Genomic DNA, 21207 nt, shown 5'->3' with positions numbered 1-21207 from the left:
TCTGTGTACAAACATAGAATTGTGAGCAAATCTTTGTATCTTGCTTATAATTCGAAGCTTAACACTCAAATATGGTTAGTAAATAGAAATTGTAAACAATTAAACACAAGAAACATGCACTATAACAAATAAAGAACACAATTTATTTTTTCGAAATGAATCATATATATATATATATATACATGTATATACCTACATATTTCCGTCAGCGATATCAAACTCTATTTAAACTGAATAAACTCGAGAAAATGTCGAGCATCTCAACAAAATCTATTGCATTAATCTACCATTACGCAAAAGAAAATGCCGAATTACCGATAGAAGGAATTGTATTTCAGTACCCCTACATCAGATTTTGCTTAATTTGCGCAGGTAAACAGTTAACTGTTTGATTTACCGAAGTATCTGTTTGAATTGATACGTAAAAATCACGAAATACCTGTAGACGATAGTTTCCAGGTTTAAAAGCGTAAATAATGAAAACGAAACGAAAATCCGAACAAGCTAACACCAACACACTTGTTTGATCCTTGTTGGAACAATTAGAAAATTAATTAATAAACAATAAAAACAGAGGGAAATGCACTTTAGTACGTTGTTAATGCATCAGATTTTATCATTTTCGCAGGTAAACATTTACCGAAGTCTATGTTCCAAATACAAGGCGATTGATTCCCAAGTTAAAAAGCAAAATGAAACGAAAAAATGAAAACAAGCTAAAACCAACATCACAAGTGAAAATGACAACTCGTTGAAATATTTAACCATAATTTGCTTCACAATAATCGGCACCAATGTTATTTCCATGTTTCATAGATTATATTCGCACGTGAACTGTTGCACAACAAACTGCCAGCTTCAAACAAAGAACCTCGTTTTCGAGATGCGGTAGACTGGCGATGCCTGTCATAAGACCAGTCTATCGCAATGAATTGCCAGTCTACGATATACGGAATAACGAGCCATTCTTTATAAGTATTTTCGCAATTATCTCAAATTTGGAACAGAAATCGCCTATAATTTTTGCAATTTATATTTTCCTTTCCCTAAGGATGATTTATGCTAAATTACGTTAAGATTAACTCGGTAGTTCTTGAGAAGAAGATTTTTAAAAATGCACCCCCCTTTTTCTACAGTTTCAAGGTTTTCTCCGCTTTGAATACAGATCGGACTTTTATTTCTGCAATTTATATTCGCCCTCCCATAAGGATGCTTTGTGCCAAATTTGGTTGAAATTGGATAAGCGGTTTTAGAGAAAAAGTTCAAAATGTAAAAAGTTTACAGACAAACAGACAGACGGACAGACGGACGACGGACAAAATGTGATCAGAATAGCTCACTTGAGCTTTCAGCTCAGGTGAGCTAATAAAAGTAATACGGAATCATTCTTTGAATATTATGAGGTGATAATTTCGGTCGTGGCGTGATCAAATCTAACATAAAGCCCTTCGGGCTTTATTGGATTTGATCACGCCCCGACCGAAATTATCACCTCATAATACTCATAGAATTGATTCCTTATTTAGATGATAGAATTGTTAAATTTTGTATAACGTTACATCAGTTTTATATCGATATATTTACATTTTCTAGTGTCTCTGCCTGTGATAACACTACGTATCGATTTTGTACTATAAAATCCTTAATTTCAAATGACGCCAAATTGAGGCGCCAGCAGGGTTTTTCTTAATATATATATATTTAATTATTTAATCGTACAATGGCATAAAATTATATAAATATATATCATAAGGAATCATCCTTTTAATATTATGAGGTGATAATTCCGGTCGGGGCGTGATCAAATCTATCATAAAGCCCTTCGGGCTTTATTGGATTTGATCAAACCCTGACCAAAATTATCACCTTACAATACTCAAAGAATGATTCCTTATTCCTTATATAAGACATGAAATAAATATACTTTTTAAAAAATAAACTTTATTTATTAATAAATCACGATTTTAAAATGATTTAAACGTAGCATTAACAATGAAGTCTTTAGAATAAAAAATAGGAAAATAAAGCAAGGTTGATGATTTTTCTCCCGATAGCTCGGTGCACTTTCTTTGATGGTGAAGAAAAGGATAATTAAAAACTCGTTCTGAATGATGTGCACGTTGTCTTTCTTCAAGTCATTGACCGCCAAAACTTAAAGAGGAAAGAAAAAATACATGAAACGTAAGGACTCTTTTCAAACATTAAACATGTAAGTTAAAAGCAGCAATTAAAATATATTCTATTTCGAGAGAAAATAGTATAATTATTTTTTGCAACAAGAATGGACATGCTTAATTGCTTTATATTTTTTTTTTACAGTTTTAAAAATCCATTTCCAAATTATATTATACCAGTTCATTGTGTTATTATACTTTAAAATTTAATGTTAAAAAAAGCGAAGTAATTACCAAGCTCCAGTGATGAAATTTATATCATATCTTTTGAGACATGCGACAAAATGCACAGCGGCTCACATGTACATCCAATATTTTGGTAATAATCACTAGTAAGAAAATAGGCGAAGTGAAAAAACGAACAAAACTTAATGTCTGACCTATTCCAATGATTTAATACACCATGCAATCCAATAATTGTGTTCCAGTAATATTCGATTTCAATTGATTACCATGTTTTATCAAACTTTTTACTCAGTCTAATAATCATGATATCTCAATTACATCTCAATTAAACAAATTGTTCATGTCCGTCATCTTTGCGTTCGTTGCAAAACAAAAAACTGCAATTATATATTGTCGTTGTGTATTTTCTTTACTTTTTCTAGATATGTAATCAAACGATACATAGCAATTGAAACAACACTTTGCTAAAATACATATGGAAAGGTGACAAATTTAACTTTTACAAATAAATTCAAGGGTCATTCTAAAAACAATAATAACCTCCTCTAAAATACAAAATATAATTTTCAAAAATGAAACATTTTGTCTTATCTCTCGTGTACTATCATAAGATATGGACAATACAGATATTTTTTTCAATGGAAATATAAATCCTAATTATTTTAAGTGAAAAAACATTATTCGATTTTCCCCGAATTATTTTATAAATTCTTTGACAAAAGAACCAACAAATTCAAATCATTTGAAAATAATTTCACAGTACAACGAATTTTAATACTTGCAAAAGCAATTTTTTTCACTAACATTTACGTTACTTTCTATGGTGAAAAAAAAAGCTTATTAAAAAAAATATTTTCCTTTTAATTGATTAGATGATACATATATAATGGACTTTTTTGATTGTCTGTTATAAAAAGAAAGTATCATTTGAATAAGACAATTCTAATTTTAGCTCTTGTTTTTGATTATTAATTAAGTGACTCCATGAAAAATTTGTTCTGCAGTATATATTCAATAAAATTTTGATCATGGACCAAAGAAAAGCTTTCTTTGTGTGAGGGTAATAAGAGACGACGTTCCACAGATGTATCATATGCTTAGCATTCAAATTAGGTATCAACCCAGGACATAATAAAGCAGCATGCCAAGAAACAAAGCGAAACAAAGCTTAATTCTTCCAACACAACATCACAAATAGACAGTTTTTATCAAGAGAAAAAAAATCGTGCTCAATTGGTTTAATTTCTGCGAACAGATGAAAGTGAATTTGGTCTAAATAATAAAGGAGACTTTATATCGAGAAGATTATCCAATATGCAATACAAAGGAGATAAACAGTATCAAGCTAAAGGTGTCATATAGTCATTGCTAACTGGATCATGTGGGGAGTCGTAGTCATCCGATGAGTCGTGGTTAGACTGGCCGAACGCCTTGTTCGTGGTCCCTTTAGCCTCTTTCAGACCCTGGTATGTGTGGTCTTGCCCAGGAAGGTTTGCACTACTTTCGTAATCGCCTTCACTTCCTACTTTTTTAAAGTTGTGAATCTGAGATTCTGATAACATCTAGTAAGAACAAAATATTAATCTTAGTTATACCAGACAACAATTGTGGTTCGTTAAATACTGTCAAAAAGAAAATATGTATAGCATTGACACTCTACTCTCCATTTACTTTCCTCGTTAAAAAAATATATAGGTTTAATATGTCCAATAAAGGCTTAAATCCAAGACAATAGTAAAGTTAGTAAAATTGAAAAAATACTACAACTATTGGATGTCATCCTATGACATGAATGATTCAACAAAATCCATCTAGACTCGAAATAACAAGATATATATTTTAATCATTATTTATGCACATACTACCCTACCGTATGATAAAATATTAAAAGGAATATGACAGGTGGTTCTTTTTAAATTCCAACAGAGATCTTGAAAAATCAAGTTATGTGATTTACAGTATCTTACATGCAAATGTTTAACTTCCTTAAACCATTTGAATTCCACAGAAATATGACAACCTAGGAAAGCTAATTTGCCTCCTAATCATTTTTCCAATTAACATCAGTTACCTTGTCTGCCGGAATCTGGTCATATTCCTCAACACTAGGACCTGAAAATGCATCATTTCCTTGGCCTATGAAGATGGGGTTTTGAAACTTCTCTTCTCTCTTGGATGGTTGTTGAGACGCCTTCTTTCTCTTCAGGAAACATGCGATGACGACAACCAGGAAAAGTATTACCAAGGCAGCGGCAATCACTGGGATTACGATTGTAAGCATGTTCATGGTGTCAGTGTTGCCACCACTTTGTGATAAGCTCTGAATACCTGTTAATAAAACATTGCAAAGGATGGAATATTCAATAGTAAAGAATACATGTTCACTTAAAGCTTGTAATTTGTAAACTCCGCCATATCTAAACTCATTAAAGTATACAGAGAAACATTTCTTTACCAAAGGAAAGTTATCTTTTCACAGTGATGAACAGGATAAAGTTATCCCACTTCTCAATGCGGTTGTATTAGGAATTTCTCGAGAAGTATATCATGGAAATTTGCAGAGAAAACATAATTTAAAAATATAAAGAAAAAGGGGGCTCAGTGTTCATCCCTCTACTTTAAGGTGCAGTTAGACATTTTTGCACCTAAAATGTAATTTGAGCTGAATTGGGATCTGCCAGTATTTTTATTAAAACGTAATTATAACATCGAATATTGTTTTGAATTGTGCACATGATCAGTTTGAATACAGAGATTAAGGAAAAATTCTAAATAAAGCTGCATATATTTTTCTTGATATTTTTGCGTTTAAATAGCCAATTTCTTCGAAAGATAAGATTTGATTTGAAAATAAAAGCTTTTTGAATATGGAAAATTTTATAAAATAAAGGCACTTGTCTAAATATGTACTAAGTATCATTTTGGCTTTATAAAACATGGAGGGTCAGTGATGTCGATTTTTAGATAAAGGGCTTCAAAGGTACAACTTTTACAAAATTAAGACTTTTTTCTATATATTTGCATGGTTTAATGCTGAAAGTCTATCAAACTCTCTAGATTAAAACATGTTTTGTTTACCTACAAAATATTTTCCAACCCTATCAAATGTTGAAAAATATATTAAAAATTATATAAAATTGTTTGAATTTTGTAATTTTTTATTTAAAAAACCTTTCATACGAAAGAAAATAGAACCCCTAAAAGCTTTTTTATTAATTCAACATTAATTTTCTTAATGAATGTTGTGTAACAAAGAAATAATGATCTTTCTGTTCTGATTATATACTAATTATAAAACATAATGATCATATGCACAATTAACTTAAAATGTGACCTGTGATATAACTTAAAGGCATGCCATCATTATTTAGTAGTCCCTCTATTTCAGATTTAAACATTTTACTGTATAAAAATATAGTATATATATTCAAATGTTTAGCGCTAGAATATGTACACTTATAACGTACAATGCAATTGGAGGAAAGAACCGGTCGGTGAAGAAGTTTTCTCAGGACAGGGTGTACAAATCGTCTGCCCGGTTCGTTCCTGGAAGGTATTCGATGGGCATCGTGAGCAGTCGCCATCCATGTTATAAAACCATCCAGCAGGGCATGGAGCTGTTTAATAAGACCGTGTTCAATTAGTTCACAACCCAAACAGTTTGAATATGAAAATCTATAAAACAATAAGGAGCTAATGTCCTTGTTATCTGTTCTATTTCTAAAAATGTCTCACCACAAATCTCCTTTCCCTGTACATTGAAAGTCTTTGACCCAATATTACATTTCCTGATATCTGGCTTGGACGTAGCCTTTGTGAAAGGACAGGTGATTTTTGGACATTTTGTTTTAAAATTGCCAGTTTGAAAGAAGTCTTCGATCATTCGTCCCGCGCTGTCCATCCGGCTGGTTAGGTCCGCAAGGTTGCCTCCATAACTAAAACATATTTTGTATACAACTTAACTGAGTTGTGTTCATAAACATTAACGTTATGGTTAACAAGCTACCGTTAATAATAAGTGCAGTAGATGTTTTTGTTAGCTTAAAAGTTGTAAAACAGACATGGCCATATTTTAAAACATTGAAAATTTGCTGCTTTATATTATAACTTATAATGTTCCACTTTGTATGGTTTAAAAATTAACCACATTTTCTGGTACACTTGTACACTCGAAATATAGCCTCTCGATTCAATATCATGCAATGTACGGATCGAGTGATAGTCAGGCATTGACATTGCAATATGCAATGTTTCCTTAGAGATATAACAAATGTTTGTGATGCAATGTATAAGAGTAACTAATTTAAGAAATGAACTCAGTGTCTACACAAGTTATACAATTATGTCAATAGTGATGAAAGTTCTTAAACAGACCCATGGCTATGCAATTGTATAATAAATTAATTCATTCCGTATTTCATAATTTGATATGAATGATATTTTTTTTAAAAGTTAATTTTAGCAATTGGTGTTTTTAAAATTAGGTGTTGACGGGTAAACTATATAGATCATATCATACGGTAGCGTTCCTTCCATCTTCATGTTTATATTCATCAGGCTGTTTGATTCAGCAACGCCCTGAATTCGTTTGAAAGGTCGGTCACAAAGTTTAATGTCATCTTTTGGACACAGGCGAGCGTTGGAGATACACTCCTGTAGGTCCCCGGCATCGAACTCGGAATTTGGACAATTAAACTCAAAATTATACTCTCGTTGAATAATTGAGGGTCTGGGCTCTGAAAATGAAAAAAATATACATTTCTAAATATGAAAACATACGAACTTTTACTCAGTTACAATGTGAACAAACACAAAACATTTAATATGACATGATTTTGTGACTTGCTTCATGAATTCATTCATACATAGAAGAAGTACAAAATAGTAGGCAGCATACTTTTTATAATTTTAAGTATATATAGCAATTTTTAAATTGTATCGAAAATCTAAATTTGGTCTTTTTGATTTATATTGATTTAAAAACATCCTGAAATACTGTATACAGGATTATTTTCGCCAGTCTACTTTTTCAAAAAGTTTCGCATTGTCTTGAATTCGCCCACACACAGTTGTGTTTAAAGAGAGATACTAGTAATTTGAGACATTGGAATTCGCCCGCAGACAACGAGGGCAAAGGGGATGAAAATAAAACGGGGGCGAACATTTCCATGTATACAGTAGTTGATGTCCATTAAATCTAACAATAGTTGTACGCTCCTTAAACAATGTAGACTTACTGACGCAGACGTTGGTAAAATTGGAAGGAAACGGAGGGACCCACTGTCCACTAGTCTGATCACAGGTGTGGGTTGGTGTAACGGACAAAGTGTTCAAATAGCCAGCATTACAGTTCTCAAACTGGCATGTTAGCTCAGTGGCGTCTTTACAGCTCAGAAGACCGTTGAATGGGATTGGCGGGCTCTTGCAAGCTGTAACAAAACAGGGGTTTTCCATGTAAAAAAGAAAACATAAGACCATTGGCATTTCATTTTTTGTTTACGTTGCATGGATAATAACTGAATTTATGGAAATGAGAAAAAGCACCTACTAGGATTTTTGAAATTTTATCAATCTTTATCCTTAAATTTGATATACGTTTTTAATTAACTAAAAAAACTTTCAAATTATCTTTAATATTACGCTCTCGGTACATACATTTATGCACACATCACTTTCAGGACATATATAAAAAGATGCAATGCAAAATTTTTATGATTAAAAAAAATTGGTACTAACCTTTGAGCATAACGACTCTTACTGAAAATGTACACACTTTACTATTGCCAGAACCATCTACAGCTTCATAATTGATAGCATACAAATCAGCTGGCCTCTCGACACCATTTTCCATATTTGGTGTTAGCGTCACCGTGCCCGAATTATCTCTGGCTGTGACCGGGGGCCAAGTGACGACCCTATTACTCTCTGTTACATATATTTGTATTTCATCACTTGGACAAGATTCAAATACTGGTTTTGTATCATCTACAAAGGCAAAAAAATGACAATATCAAAATAAAAAAAAAACATACTAACATTTCATATGTTTTCATTAAAGAAATGAAAATTTCTACCAAAGAAAATTGAAATGTATAACAAAAGGCATCGTAGTTACCGATTAAATGAATAGAAACTGTACAGGTAGCAGTGCCATGTTTATCTGAAGCCAATATAGTGACCGTTTGAACGTTTGGTCGATATTTTAGAGATGTATCCCTAAAATCTATGTTTAATTTCTGCCCGGAACAACTTTTCCCGTATGTTGCTGTTGATATGACGTCATCAAGAGTCACATTAACCGTATCACTGTTGCTGGGTAGGAGAAATGATTTGGTAGAGATGGGGCAGTTTTCTATTGTTGCTGAAACGAGAAAATAAATAGTAAGTTTTCTCTATTCCACTACGTAAATCATTTGAATTTCATTGTATATGTATTTGAGATTAATCTTCGATCAAATCATTTTGAAACAACATGTCTGGTAAATATGTGAGAGACAAGTTGGAAAAAATACTCACGCGGACTTGAGCAAGCTGTTGTTACTGTAGTAATAAGATATAAATAAACATTAGTTTTTACTATGATATGCAAAATGTCTGCAATTCTCAATCACTATTTCAAGAAATAGAAGGAAGTTTATTTTTAGCCCATTTACCTGAGCATGAACGACAACATGACCCAGATGGTTTATTTTTGTATTCTGTGGGACATGAACCCAGGTCCGGACAGACAAGTCGGTCACAGGTAAGATTGCCATTCAAACAGGAACATTTCTCACAGCCAATATTCACAGCACCTCCAGAATTCTAATATTGAATAGACATACTATAACTTACAACAGTTATTTCATCTGCGAAAGAGGTAAAATCAATTAAAACGTTACAGTAACATGTATTTGTTTTATGTTATTAGGATGAATTTCTAATCAGATTTAATAAATCAATTAAAAATTCTGATATTTAAATGCATAAATTGTGTTAAGTATGAGTGATAACTGTTATACTATAGTAAGTTGGTAAGGTCTCGCCTCTGCTATAATTTATAATAATTGCTCATGAATTATAGAATGTTCACAAAAATGAGTTTATTTATTGCTGGCCAGATCACAAAGTAATAATGTAAAAATATTTTTGCTTCGTAAGTCTATGTATTTCTAGAAACATGACGTTTTCAATGCCATTGCTCATGAGCACGGGAAAAAATAAATCGTAATTATTCATGCATCCGTGTCCATAGAACTTCAAATTGTATATCATAAAATGTTATAGTACACCATATATAGCTCTAAATCAAACAGTTATGTTTTGACGCTTACCTCTATATAGACTCCCTCCTTGACACAATTTGACCCTTTCTCTGGGGGTGAACACCTGGTACATTGACTTGTACCACAGCATTTAGAGCTACCGTAACAGTCCACGTCCAGAAAACAGGCCGTGCTTGAACAGGATCCAATGGAGGGACAGCTACCCACCTTATCTAAACACAAAACAAAGACGTAAACGAGGGTTCACAGCGGACGTGACGTGTGAGGTAAAATATTTGCGAGTGTGAATGTATAAAATTACCCCACCTTGTACACTTATTGCCTGATCTGATATATAAACCATCTGTCCAGGTCGAATTGTACTGTTCGTGACGTAATAATTTTTTTTCGTGATGAGGTCATGGCGTGTTACCGACCCCGTGTTGTTTCCCCACCAGCGAGATAGGTAAAGGAATTGTCTTGTAGGCTTCAGATTTCTCACCCCTGCCTCTGTTATAGTGTCCACTAGATATGAACCTTTACAAAAGATAAAAAGTCAGGATAATTCATAAGATCATGCTTTGGTTATGGAATGAGTATATAATTATCTGCCAATATGTTGGTAACCCACAAATAGGGAGATACATTTTAATACTAGCATTCGTTGATTCTTTTGAAATCAATTGCATTTCTCAAATCTTTTTCTTTACAATTCTAGTTTCTGTAGTATAAAAATCAGGACGCGAAACATATACCTCTAATTTACAGTCTTATATACATGTATGTATAAATGTATGTTAATACCAGAGCTGGCAGGAAACCGCCGCAATGTCACGCTCTGGTCCGTGGCGTACAGGAGATGTCTGGAGGGAACAGTGAGGGCAATGGCAGAGGTCTGGCGACCGACTGTTATGGAACGTACTACAGTATCACGTCTGTCTAACCGCTTCAAAGAAGTGCTGCCTCTCTCTGTCCAGTAAATGTTACTGTCAATATAAAGCATTGTAATAATCATCCCAAATAACATCATTTTTCATTCAATTAAATCACATTTGATAACAAAGCTCGGGTCTAAAGAAACGCAATTTTGATAAACCGTCGAATATTTCTCAGGAAGTATCTCTCTGAGTTTCTATGAACCTTAACATTATCTTGTTTTTCAGTACTAACACAAATAAAGAAATGAAATCCAGGGAGTTATATTAGTTAAAACTGTTTCAACGTCTCATTAGGACTAAGGGGGATGAAGATGGTGGTATACCTTTCATCAGCTGCGATATCTAGAGGTTCCGTTGTGGTATTCCTCAGTACAGTGACAGTTCTGCTGGTATCCCCTGTGTTACAGTGAACGATAGCACCGGTAGAGTTATCAATGCTGTTTGTAGTTGTCCAGAAGAGGTCGCTTCCAGCCAAAGCTAAACTTGTTACTTTGCCATTGGCATCAGTCACAAATTTTTCCATATTCGAACCGTCTACATTGGCGCGGAAAATTGAATTCCTGAAAATGGAAATATTATATAAAACAGACTTGTATTTGGTAAACATTTTAAACAACAAGATATCTGTGAGCCAATGCTCACTGGTCATACCCCTGCTCTGATTTAAATATGCAAAATAAGCCAAGTCGACATTTAACAGGAGTTGACATCTAATTTGGTAAAAATAACATCTTACTACCTGGTATATGGCATGCCTATAAAAATATTGTGTGTAAAAATTTCAAAAATATGCACTAAATAGTTGTTGAGAAATCTTTGACGAAATTTTGTTTCAAAATTTAGGCTAAAAGTAAACTAAGTCGTCACTTAACAGAAAAAACCCCCAATTCGTTTGACTTTATAAACAGAATAAATCAGTGCGTACACTTTGGTATGAAATGAAGTAGGGACCTACTAAGAAATGAAATCCTAGTTACAAGCTTTAACTAGTCAAGACATTCGCTCGATGTCTACTGGAAAAATGCTTTTACTTAATTCATAGGATAACCCGTAGAAAGAAAAAGTATTAATTACCCTTGTAAAGCACTGAAGTAAATATACTGTTGATTATCATCCACTACAAGACCATAGAAATGGCTACAGTCGGCGCTAGGATACACTATGGTGTAGACGTGGTTGTCGCCCGTATTGCCTTGTGGGACCATTTTGATCCCGTCTATGTCGGCAAATAATAAGTAGGAGTTTGGTTCTGTGTAGAAAAACAAAGAAAACTAATTAAACGCCTCGATAGGTGATGATCATGAAGTTCAATGTAATTTGTTAATTGTTGAATATTTTTTTCATTTTTGTAAAATCAAAATGAGGAATTTTTTAGTCAGAGCCAAAAGGTATGGGTCAACATTACGACACAACTGTATTGTTTACCCGAATCATCTAAATTTGAAGAAGGTTTGAGAAATGTCCTAAACGGTTTGTTTTGACTGACGGAGAAAAAGATGGGGTGGACAGGAAAACAATCGGAAGGCAGTTGCAAGTTAAAATATCATGAAATTACCAGTACTTCTAACATTATTCTCAAAATGACTTGTTGTTTTAAGTCGAAGTACTTCAATAAATTGTTGTGAGCGGTATAACCGAGGTGACAAACAGATTACATTATCAGACGTCAAAGTATATTACATATATCAAAGAAATTGCAACACAACATACTCTGACAGGATAAACGGTCGCTGGTTTGTTCGTTGAATTTATCGGTTGGACATAGACACGTGAAAAAAGTGGACTGTGATGAAGTCACACAAATGCCAGAGCAGGATTCGGAATTCGAACATACGCCTTCATCTGAAATTTTAAAAAAACCCATCATATTATTAACACCAACATTCTAAAATGCTCTCTCTCTCTCTCTCCCTCTCTCTCTCTCTCTCTCTCTCTCTCTCTCTCTCTCTCTCTCTCTCTCTCTCTCTCTCAGAGTACCTCGTTGCTTAGTTATAGTTGTGTCCACCACGGTCATTCGTGTAAACTGTCCGAGGATGGAGCTAAAGGTTCGGCTGAGACTTGACTTGCTGTAGATACTGAGACCTCCCGTAAAAGAGCTGACCAGCAGGTTACCCCCAGATATGGACAGAGACATCGGCTCCTATTAAAAAATCCATAATTATTCGAACATCCACATTCTTTTTATGACTAAATAGATATTATGCTATTTCTATACAATACGCGTTTCTGTTTTGTTATCTTTGCAAAGGCCTGACTTACCACGTTGAAAAGTTGACGGCTGTTTGTTACGCCATTAGAGTTGGCGAGGTCTATTTCTATGATTTCTGCTGTGGGCTGTTTGTTGTTGATGATCAACAACTTATTGTCAGTGATAATCAGGTCATTAGGGTTCTCCGCTGTAGTTAGCATCACCTTGTTGGAACCATCCAAACCCACCCTACCCACGTGACCTGCACTTCCCCAGTCGGTGTAGTACAGAACTCTGTTCAATATAAATGCCTCAGTATTACAGTTTGCGAAATATTCGTGGAGGGAATGAAGAAAATTAGTGGGCTTAATTAAATGAATAATTTGTATGAACTTCATTGAGTACTGAATTGTTATTTTAGTATAATTAATGATTAACGTGATTGTACAATACTGCTATACTGCATGGAAAGAGACAAAAGACCCGCAACGAGGCAACCAAAGTAAAATAAAACAATTTCAAAATGAATAACATTGCTACTGTAAGATAAAGAAATATCCTTAAAAAATGAATCAAGCGGCTATTTACCGGCGGTCTGAGTCCACCACTACGGCCCTGGGTTTCTCCAATGACGTCAAAATGGTCCGTCTTTGTTTGGTGTCCAAGTCCACCATCTCGATAGTATGCCATGATCTCAGCACCCCATCATACTCCTCAAAACCCATGTTGGAAAAGTAAAGTCGGTTCTGGCGGTAGTCAATCGACAAACCTAATTTGTTAAGATATATATGTCATTGGTAGTTGAAATTTCATATGTATCGGTACATTGAATTATTATGCCTTGGTGTTTGACATTTAGTATTATATTTGCCTTAAAGTGCCCTAAACCAGCTGTTTACCTTCCACTTGGCCAATGCCATGCGAGCTGTTTAGTACAGTCTGTACGTCACTTCCGTCTAGGTTGCATTTGTAGATGGCCCGAAGACGAGCATCGGCGAAGTAAACTTTCTGTTTAAAAATGAATTGTGTTTAAAGCTCGTATATCAAAATCTTTCGTACACATAATGTAAGAAAATTTAGAGCAACAGTTAAAAAATATCGCGTTCATACTTTTTCAGTTTGATGGTAAACCACTGCCAAAGGTTTAACAGCCCGTGCAATTGTCGTCTGCATTTCAGAATCGTCAACACTAGCCATTCCCACAATTCCCCTAGATATGTCGGTAAAGAGCAGAAACTGGTCCGGGGCTACAATTATTTAAAACGTGTCTTCATAAAAAAAAATGACATGAATTTGATTCTGTTAAAGAGTTTGGAAGAATAATATTTGATCTTTACCTTGGCACATTTTGTTGACCGGAAGTTTTCCCGATCCATCAGGACACATGCAGGTAAAGTTGTCCCCTGAGTGTGGAACACAGATGTCTGAGCAGCCCCCCTTATTGGTGGCACAAGGATTCGTAGTGACCACTGCATAAAGTTCATTTTGGACATATTCAGTCAAATAGCCAACAAATTTAATGTTCATAGATAATAATAACACAACATTGTTAATTTTCATATTGACAGAAATATTGATAAACATAATGGTGCAAAGGCCTTTTTGGTTCATTGTATAGTACAATTTCATTACAAATATTATTATCTAAATTCAGTGTTAAAGCAAAATTTACAAACTTAATGAAGAATTGACAAAATATGATGACTTTACATGGTAACTTTGGTACTTTCGAATCCTTAACTTAAAAAATCGCAACATTTTGAAGACTGTTACATCGAAAAATCTAACTTCGTTTAGTCATTACATTTGAAGGTAGTGTGAGATTTTACACGCACCTGCTGGTAGACTAGAGCCCGTTTCCTTTTTGATCAAAAATTGCAACATTTTGAAGACTGTTACATCTAAAAATCTAACTTCGTTTAGTCATTACATTTGAAGGTAATGTGAGATTTTACACGCACCTGCTGGTAGACTAGAGCCCGTTTCCTTTTTGATCAAGAAGAACGTCTTTGTTTCTGACGTGTCTATCTGTACGCTAGTCAGTTCAAGATCAAGACTGGACCTATATAACGACTGGTTGTGGAGTGTGGACAAATACAACTGGCCACTCTGACCAACAGCAAGACCAAACGCTGGGTTAGAACCAAGTTCTGTGGAGAGGTTCCCAGTCTTCTTCTGGCAGTCGGTGCCTCCAATGGAACAGGAATATAAAGCTGGTACCCACCCGTCCGTCCAATGTACCTTTCTGTGATTTACAAAACACCAAAATACCAGGGTTGAGAATAATGGTCTATATGATTTTAATTCTCCCATATGGTTGACTCAAAATTAGCTATCACTTTAACTATACACGATCAGGGTTATTTTTAAACTGATTAACAGTAGGTATAAAAATCATTTTCACTTTGTTTTTCATAGATTTATAGAGATGCATGTACATGTAAGCCCCGTTTTGAGACTTACTGAGATGAGTAGTCAATAGCGATCTGATTTGGCCAGAAGGTGGCGCTGTCGTCAGTGACGTTGAGTTCCCGGCAGTTTCTTCCATCCAACCCACAAACCTGCACAGCATGTTTTCCTTGGTCGCCGACATATAGTTCTCTATCAAATTCATTTGATAATACAGTTTGATGAAATACGAAACTTATTTTGTATCATATACTTTTTATAAAAATTAAAGACATTGCACGCATTAATGTAGATATCCTTATGGATCAAGAATTGTTTGAGAGAGTTTTTTGAAATCTAAAAATTGAGACGCGTAGTTCTGAACAAACCTTCTATCGGGGTGGACAGCAATTCCACGGGGGATGATCAGGTCTTTTGTCACTATGGTAACGCGTCCCGTGCCGTCAAGGTTTGACATCATAACGGCCCTGTAGACGGTATCTGTCCAGTACAGGTGTCCGTACACCCAGTCTACCGCCAGCCCCACGGGTTCCATGTCTACAAACCAATCAGATGTCAAGTCGTTAAGATAGGCTGGCCTCAAAAAGATATGTCAAACTATGTATCAACTGTCTAATTCTTCGTAAAAATTTCAACCTAGTATACATTTATACATGGAGATCAGTGCTTGTACAGGAAAAAATAGTATCTTTTGCAATAGTCCAAAAATGTTCTTTGATTTATATTTCGTTCTTCTGTTCAGCATTGAATATTGTGGCTGTTGGGGATAGTACGCGTAATGATCCATAGAATTGATGAAAGTTTAAACCATTTCAGAGCATTCTATAAGGTACATTCGATTTTTTGCAGTGATCCAAACTGGCAAGCTTAGTATCGGAATGGATAAGGTTTTGGACCCTACTCCGGTTATTGCCAGATGAATCTAAATGTTGTATTTTTTGTTGTTTCATCTACCCAGGATTTCACGAAAATGATACAGCGCGAGTATGACACAACACATGTACAAGTACTAAAACCCAGACAAATTGTGTAAACAACACATTTGTCTATTCAAAAGGGTTGCCTGTTTAAGTGTCTCTGTATATGCCTATAGGATGATCCTTGACCTTAGGATTTATACCAAGTACGGCTATAGTCCTATTAAGCATTTACTAAATGAGGAGCACCTCTCTCTGTTTACCCAAGTGTTTGTACAGTTTATTTTTGACTCTAGATTCATATGTCCTCTTCCGTTAGTGACTGTTACCAAGTGATTACATTTTATAGGTTAATAGCTTCCCTCTTTTTTTCTCACTTGGCAACAAAGCACGTATCAAGAAACGTCGACTACACTTAGCGAAAATAACAGGGAAGAAGATATTGCAAAAAGCCTGTTCTTATATAATATATTTTTACCAAATACCCTTTTAGATGTTTTGCTTTATATTCGTGAGTTTATGTTATTTTGGTCTTCTGAAAACAAGTAGAAAATGAAATATTTATATATTCTTATGTTCAAAGCTAATTTTCTTATAGAGAATGGTATATGTTAATTCCAACTTGTAAACTCTACAGAATCGTGTCGGTTTTGGATATTCATATGATGTTCGCTAGCATGTAGGAGTATTTGCCCGAGGGAATAAGTTGTTGTCTTTCTACATGTATGTAATCAGTAAAACAACACACATTTCTCCTTTGTTATCTACCGTTTTTGGGTTACATCACGATCAGTTTAAGAGCGAGTCACAATGAAATATATAGTGTTGGTTTAGACACAGAATTTACAATATGTCATATTGTAAATCTTGCACATCTATTTTGATTAAAACAGTAAACTGGAAATTTTATAGTGACTAGTGCCAAAATTTGAACGTATATGTATATAACAAACCAGTCAACTAAAATTTCCCAGTGACTAATGTCAAGTAGTATCATCATCCGCTTTGTCAGTTTACTTGAGATTGACAATTCATGAGAGTGGTGTTTAACGTTCAGAAGTACAAAGTTAAGTCCCTATGCATGGGGAATTATTGTTTTTGATGGTTCCATCACTAAAACATGTCCTCACTGGAGATCACGTCTTCACGACAGCAACAATAGACAATCCCCGTCATAAGGGCCAAGGATATTTATGATCCAGTATAAAACATACCATGGGTCTTTTTTCATTCGTGAAATTTTAACTGGTACGAACGAAATGTAAATATATGTTATAGACCTAAACTTGCATTTATTTTGCTTAAAATGTTACATTTAAATATTAGATTGCATGGGGTAATGTAAGAACTAGATTGATAAATAGTTTTTGCCAATCAAACGAAGGAATCAGGAATCCCTCTTTCAGAAATACGGTCGGGGTGATAAAATCCAAAAAAGCCCGAAAGGGGGGGGGGGGGGGTATTATAAATTTGATCACACCCGGCCGTATTTGATCACCTCATAATACTGAAAGAAGGAGTCCTTATTACTTATATTTATAAAAAAAAATTTAGCGATAGTACTAATAAATATTAAGAAAGTAGGTGATGAAGTGTATTGGAATATACATTTCAAAATCAACCCGTAGTGTTATTATAAACAAAGATACTGGAAAATGTAGATATTTTACGATAAAGCCAATCGGGCTTTACTAAATTTGATCATGTAACCGACAATCACTCGATAAAAGAATGGTTCCTTATTCCTAAAATCAAGCTGGAACGGTGTTTTTTTTAATTACATAATTTTTGCCAAATCCCACTGTGCAATATTGTTCAATCAAATACTTAGTAATACATTCTACCTTAATCTGATAAAAGAGCATATGAAAAATTCCATCATGAATCATAAAATCAAACTACTTTTTTCCTATGGATTTTGTTTTGATCCAACATGTTTAAGTTTCTAGGTCTGAAATCAGAACTTACCAGGGTATTGTATTGGTAGTTTTCTGACGTCCCCTCCCTGTAGGTTGGCGGTGTAGATACCACCCCCTGTAGGTGACACGTCCGTGTAATACAGCCTCCCCCCACGCCAGTCTGCAGCCAAACCCAGTAGACGCCCATTTTCCTATAAAACCAAAATAACAAATTGTTATTTGACGGCTATTTTCATTGTTTGTTGTTTTTTGCATTTAACAATTTAAAAACCAACAATATTCAAATATGAGATAAATTAACGTCCTTATGCATGTCAGTTATTCAAATATACAACTGTAGTCACGCCAATCAGATTTTGATATATACTTTATTTCTCAGTAAAAAAAAACCCACCATTGATAGGAAAATAATGCATTCAGGGTGGTAATTTTTATCATAAAATTCGGCAAAATATATCAATATTAGTAACTATTTACTAAATACAATTCAGGTATTCTTATTAATCAATTAATTGAATAAAAAAATTAAATTATGAATAGATAAACAAATTGTAGTTTTCCCACGGAATTTATATATAGATACATGTATATTATAATACGTTACCTTGGTAATAATGGTTGATGTTTGTGAAGTTGATGTATCAATGTGCAAGACCGAGGTTTGGGTAGTCACGAACAACTCTATAATTAAAAACAAAGTTTGAAACAGTTCTTAAAGACGTGCTCATTATATATTCTTTTATTAATTTAGGCTTGATAATGCGTTTTAAAACGGGACTGCTGATGACATTAAGAACCTTTGATAACCAAGACATACTGTTTTATTTACCCAAAGTTAAAATGGTGGGGTTCACACTTAAGGGGAATAAAAGCCTTCACATACATTTATCTATGAAGAAGAACAGCTTTCATGTATTTTAAGATTTATTTTCCACTTCAACTTCCTGCAGTCTCTTAAATGAAACATGTAAATTCGTCCTATCGCAGTCCATAAAGAAACCTTTCTTTATATGGACTTGTTCATCTAAGGGAGTTATATAATGTACACAACAATCTATACGGGAATCTGGACATGCTCTCATAATCTTGTACCGCATTTGCCAAAGTTTATTAAGTCAATAGACTTGAAGGATGCTTTTTGCGAGACATTTTTCAAACAAGGTTTAACATGTTTTAGATGATTATTTTAGAAACAGGTTCAATACTCAAGCCTGTATTCAAAGAAGAAAAGAAATTCGTCATCCTTGGATAGTAGAGAAGGATAAAATATCATTTGAAAACCATTAACATAACACATGGTATTATTTAAATCTTTTAAAAAAAATTGTTACGAGAGATAAACTGTCAATGTGACAGCAAACCGCGTTTTGTGTGTGACAGTCCCTTTGTCAACCCTGAATTGATAAACCCTCCCTATCCAGAGAAATTGGGTATTCTATTTGTAATATTTTGCCCACCAAAATAGCTAAGTTCAAAAGAGCATAGTGTACCTATAACTTCATATAACATCAAATTCACTGTCTATTTCCTCCAAAAATAGTGGGAGGGGGCAACTCCATGTTAATTTACTTTTATATATGTAAATTAAAAAAAAAGTTTGCTACGACAAAAAGTGGGGGGGGGGATACCTCCCACCCCGCCCCCTCCCATCCCAGATGCCACGTGCCTGCATATTCACCGTTTCATTTACTGGATTTTTCTTTGGAAACCCGGTGTTAAAAACCATTCCATAAGAATTTCCCTTAAAAGGACGTGCCTTGCTTATAATTTGACAACTGGCATTGAAATTTTAGTTGACGTTTTAAATACCCTATTTACACGGATTCATTGTGAACATAAAAATAAGAAATGGAATATTAACATGAATCCTGACCATGTCCCTTAGATATGGATTTTAAAAAGTACATGGCTCATGCGAAGGAAAATGGCCACAAAAAATATAGCAACCCCCATCTCTCCTTAATCTCATTGACACTGACACAGTATGCAGAAATAATCCTTACGACAAATGTACAGTCATCAACTTCCGAAAAGATAATCTCGAATTGTAAACATTACTTGAATTCATTGAAAAGGAATGTCTTACAGGTATTTTCACACCTGTTAAAAAGAGAAACATGGACAGTCACACTTGACTAACTTTTTGCTCTACATGTACATAACGTCGGTCAAAACTGAAACTACACGACCTTCGAATAAACTAATACATTGTCTTACCTTCAGACAGCACCACGGTCAACAATAAGCTCCACACTACAACCAAACCCGGATCCATTCTGATCCTGTGGTACATAAAATACAGCACTTTATTCCTCGTCCACCCGCCTCGTAATTTTTAATTCAGTCTATATATTTTAAATGCGGGCTCCTATTTCACTTCCTCGATCCTTGAAGCTATTGTGATTGTACTGTCAACAAACCCGGGCCTATATACGGTTTGATGGACACAGTGATATTATACGTGATCAGCACGCCTCCGGATCTTCAGTAATGGATAAATAACGAGATGGTGTTGAATAGTTTAGAGAAAACATTCCCTCCGAGGGCCGAAGGCCCGAGGAGGGGAGGTTTTCTCTAAACTATTCAACACTATCGAGTTATTTATCTTACTTAAAAAAATTCCCCCATTTGAGCCTCTAAGAAGCTTTGACCCATTCATATATCCAACTGTGATGTCATACAAAAGTATAATTCCAGCAATACCATACACAATAGCCTAACCAAACACACCTTTTTAATCATGGACGAGTGAACAGGTGCGCATGTTATAGAAAACCATACCGCTGTACTGAGCAGACGTAGATTTAGAAGATGAATTTTTTAACGAAAAGTACACACTTGTACAATGTTTATAGAGATCCACAGTTCCTGGAAAGACATGGATACCGTTTGAATGAATGATATTTTAAACTTGCAAGGAGAAAGGAAAAATCAGAATTTTGACGTCAATTAACCGACGATGATTTATCTAAAAAAATTGATAGGAGTCTTATGAAGTCATAGTGCGACAATATTTCCTATATTGTTAAACTAATTAGAAGGAGTGATTTGGTTCAAGGTTCAAAGAGGAAGTCTAAAAGTTTATGAAAGTGATTTATATGTGATCCCGAATCTATCAAAATTAAGAAAAGGAGATATTTCTGCAAAAAATTTATTCGTGGCTTATCGGATATACATTTATGGATGACAAAATTCTGTTTTATAAATTTGGATTTATGTTGGAAATACACGT

General features: G+C 34.4%; 1 protein-coding gene across 1 annotated transcript; it reads right to left on the bottom strand.

The window, feature by feature from the left end:
* Positions 1–1921: 1921 nt before the first annotated feature.
* LOC105342220 (low-density lipoprotein receptor-related protein 4) lies at positions 1922–20441 on the bottom strand. Its single transcript, XM_011449097.4, has 29 exons — positions 20193–20441; positions 18580–18656; positions 18025–18166; positions 15508–15676; positions 15194–15331; positions 14692–14975; positions 14068–14199; positions 13841–13977; positions 13630–13738; positions 13319–13499; positions 12802–13024; positions 12520–12682; positions 12253–12384; positions 11617–11791; positions 10866–11102; positions 10409–10590; positions 9932–10141; positions 9674–9837; positions 9014–9164; positions 8877–8900; positions 8476–8721; positions 8097–8345; positions 7598–7789; positions 6880–7096; positions 6096–6295; positions 5828–5977; positions 4432–4688; positions 3734–3922; positions 1922–2151 (listed from the first exon to the last, which is right to left on the bottom strand). Exons 1-29 carry the CDS (start codon positions 20266–20268, stop codon positions 2131–2133), a joined length of 4827 nt encoding a protein of 1608 aa, XP_011447399.3. The 5' UTR covers positions 20269–20441; the 3' UTR covers positions 1922–2130.
* Between the last annotated feature and the right edge of the window lie 766 nt (positions 20442–21207).

The sequence above is a fragment of the Magallana gigas genome, chromosome 3 (genome assembly GCF_963853765.1).
Source record: "Magallana gigas chromosome 3, xbMagGiga1.1, whole genome shotgun sequence".
In the NCBI taxonomy this organism is placed as follows: domain Eukaryota; kingdom Metazoa; phylum Mollusca; class Bivalvia; order Ostreida; family Ostreidae; genus Magallana; species Magallana gigas.
Note: the sequence above shows the minus strand (reverse complement) of the source record. Positions and strands in the feature narration are given on the sequence as shown.

Coding starts and splice junctions, on each gene's coding strand:
- LOC105342220 (XM_011449097.4), bottom strand. CDS start 20,268: ATGTACCACAGGATCAGAATGGATCCGGGTTTGGTTGTAGTGTGGAGC. Junction 7,097..7,597: donor TTTTACCAACGTCTGCGTCA/GTAAGTCTACAT, acceptor TTTCATTTTCAG/AGCCCAGACCCTCAATTATT. Junction 2,152..3,733: donor ACGACTCCCCACATGATCCA/GTTAGCAATGAC, acceptor TTCCTCTTTAAG/TTTTGGCGGTCAATGACTTG.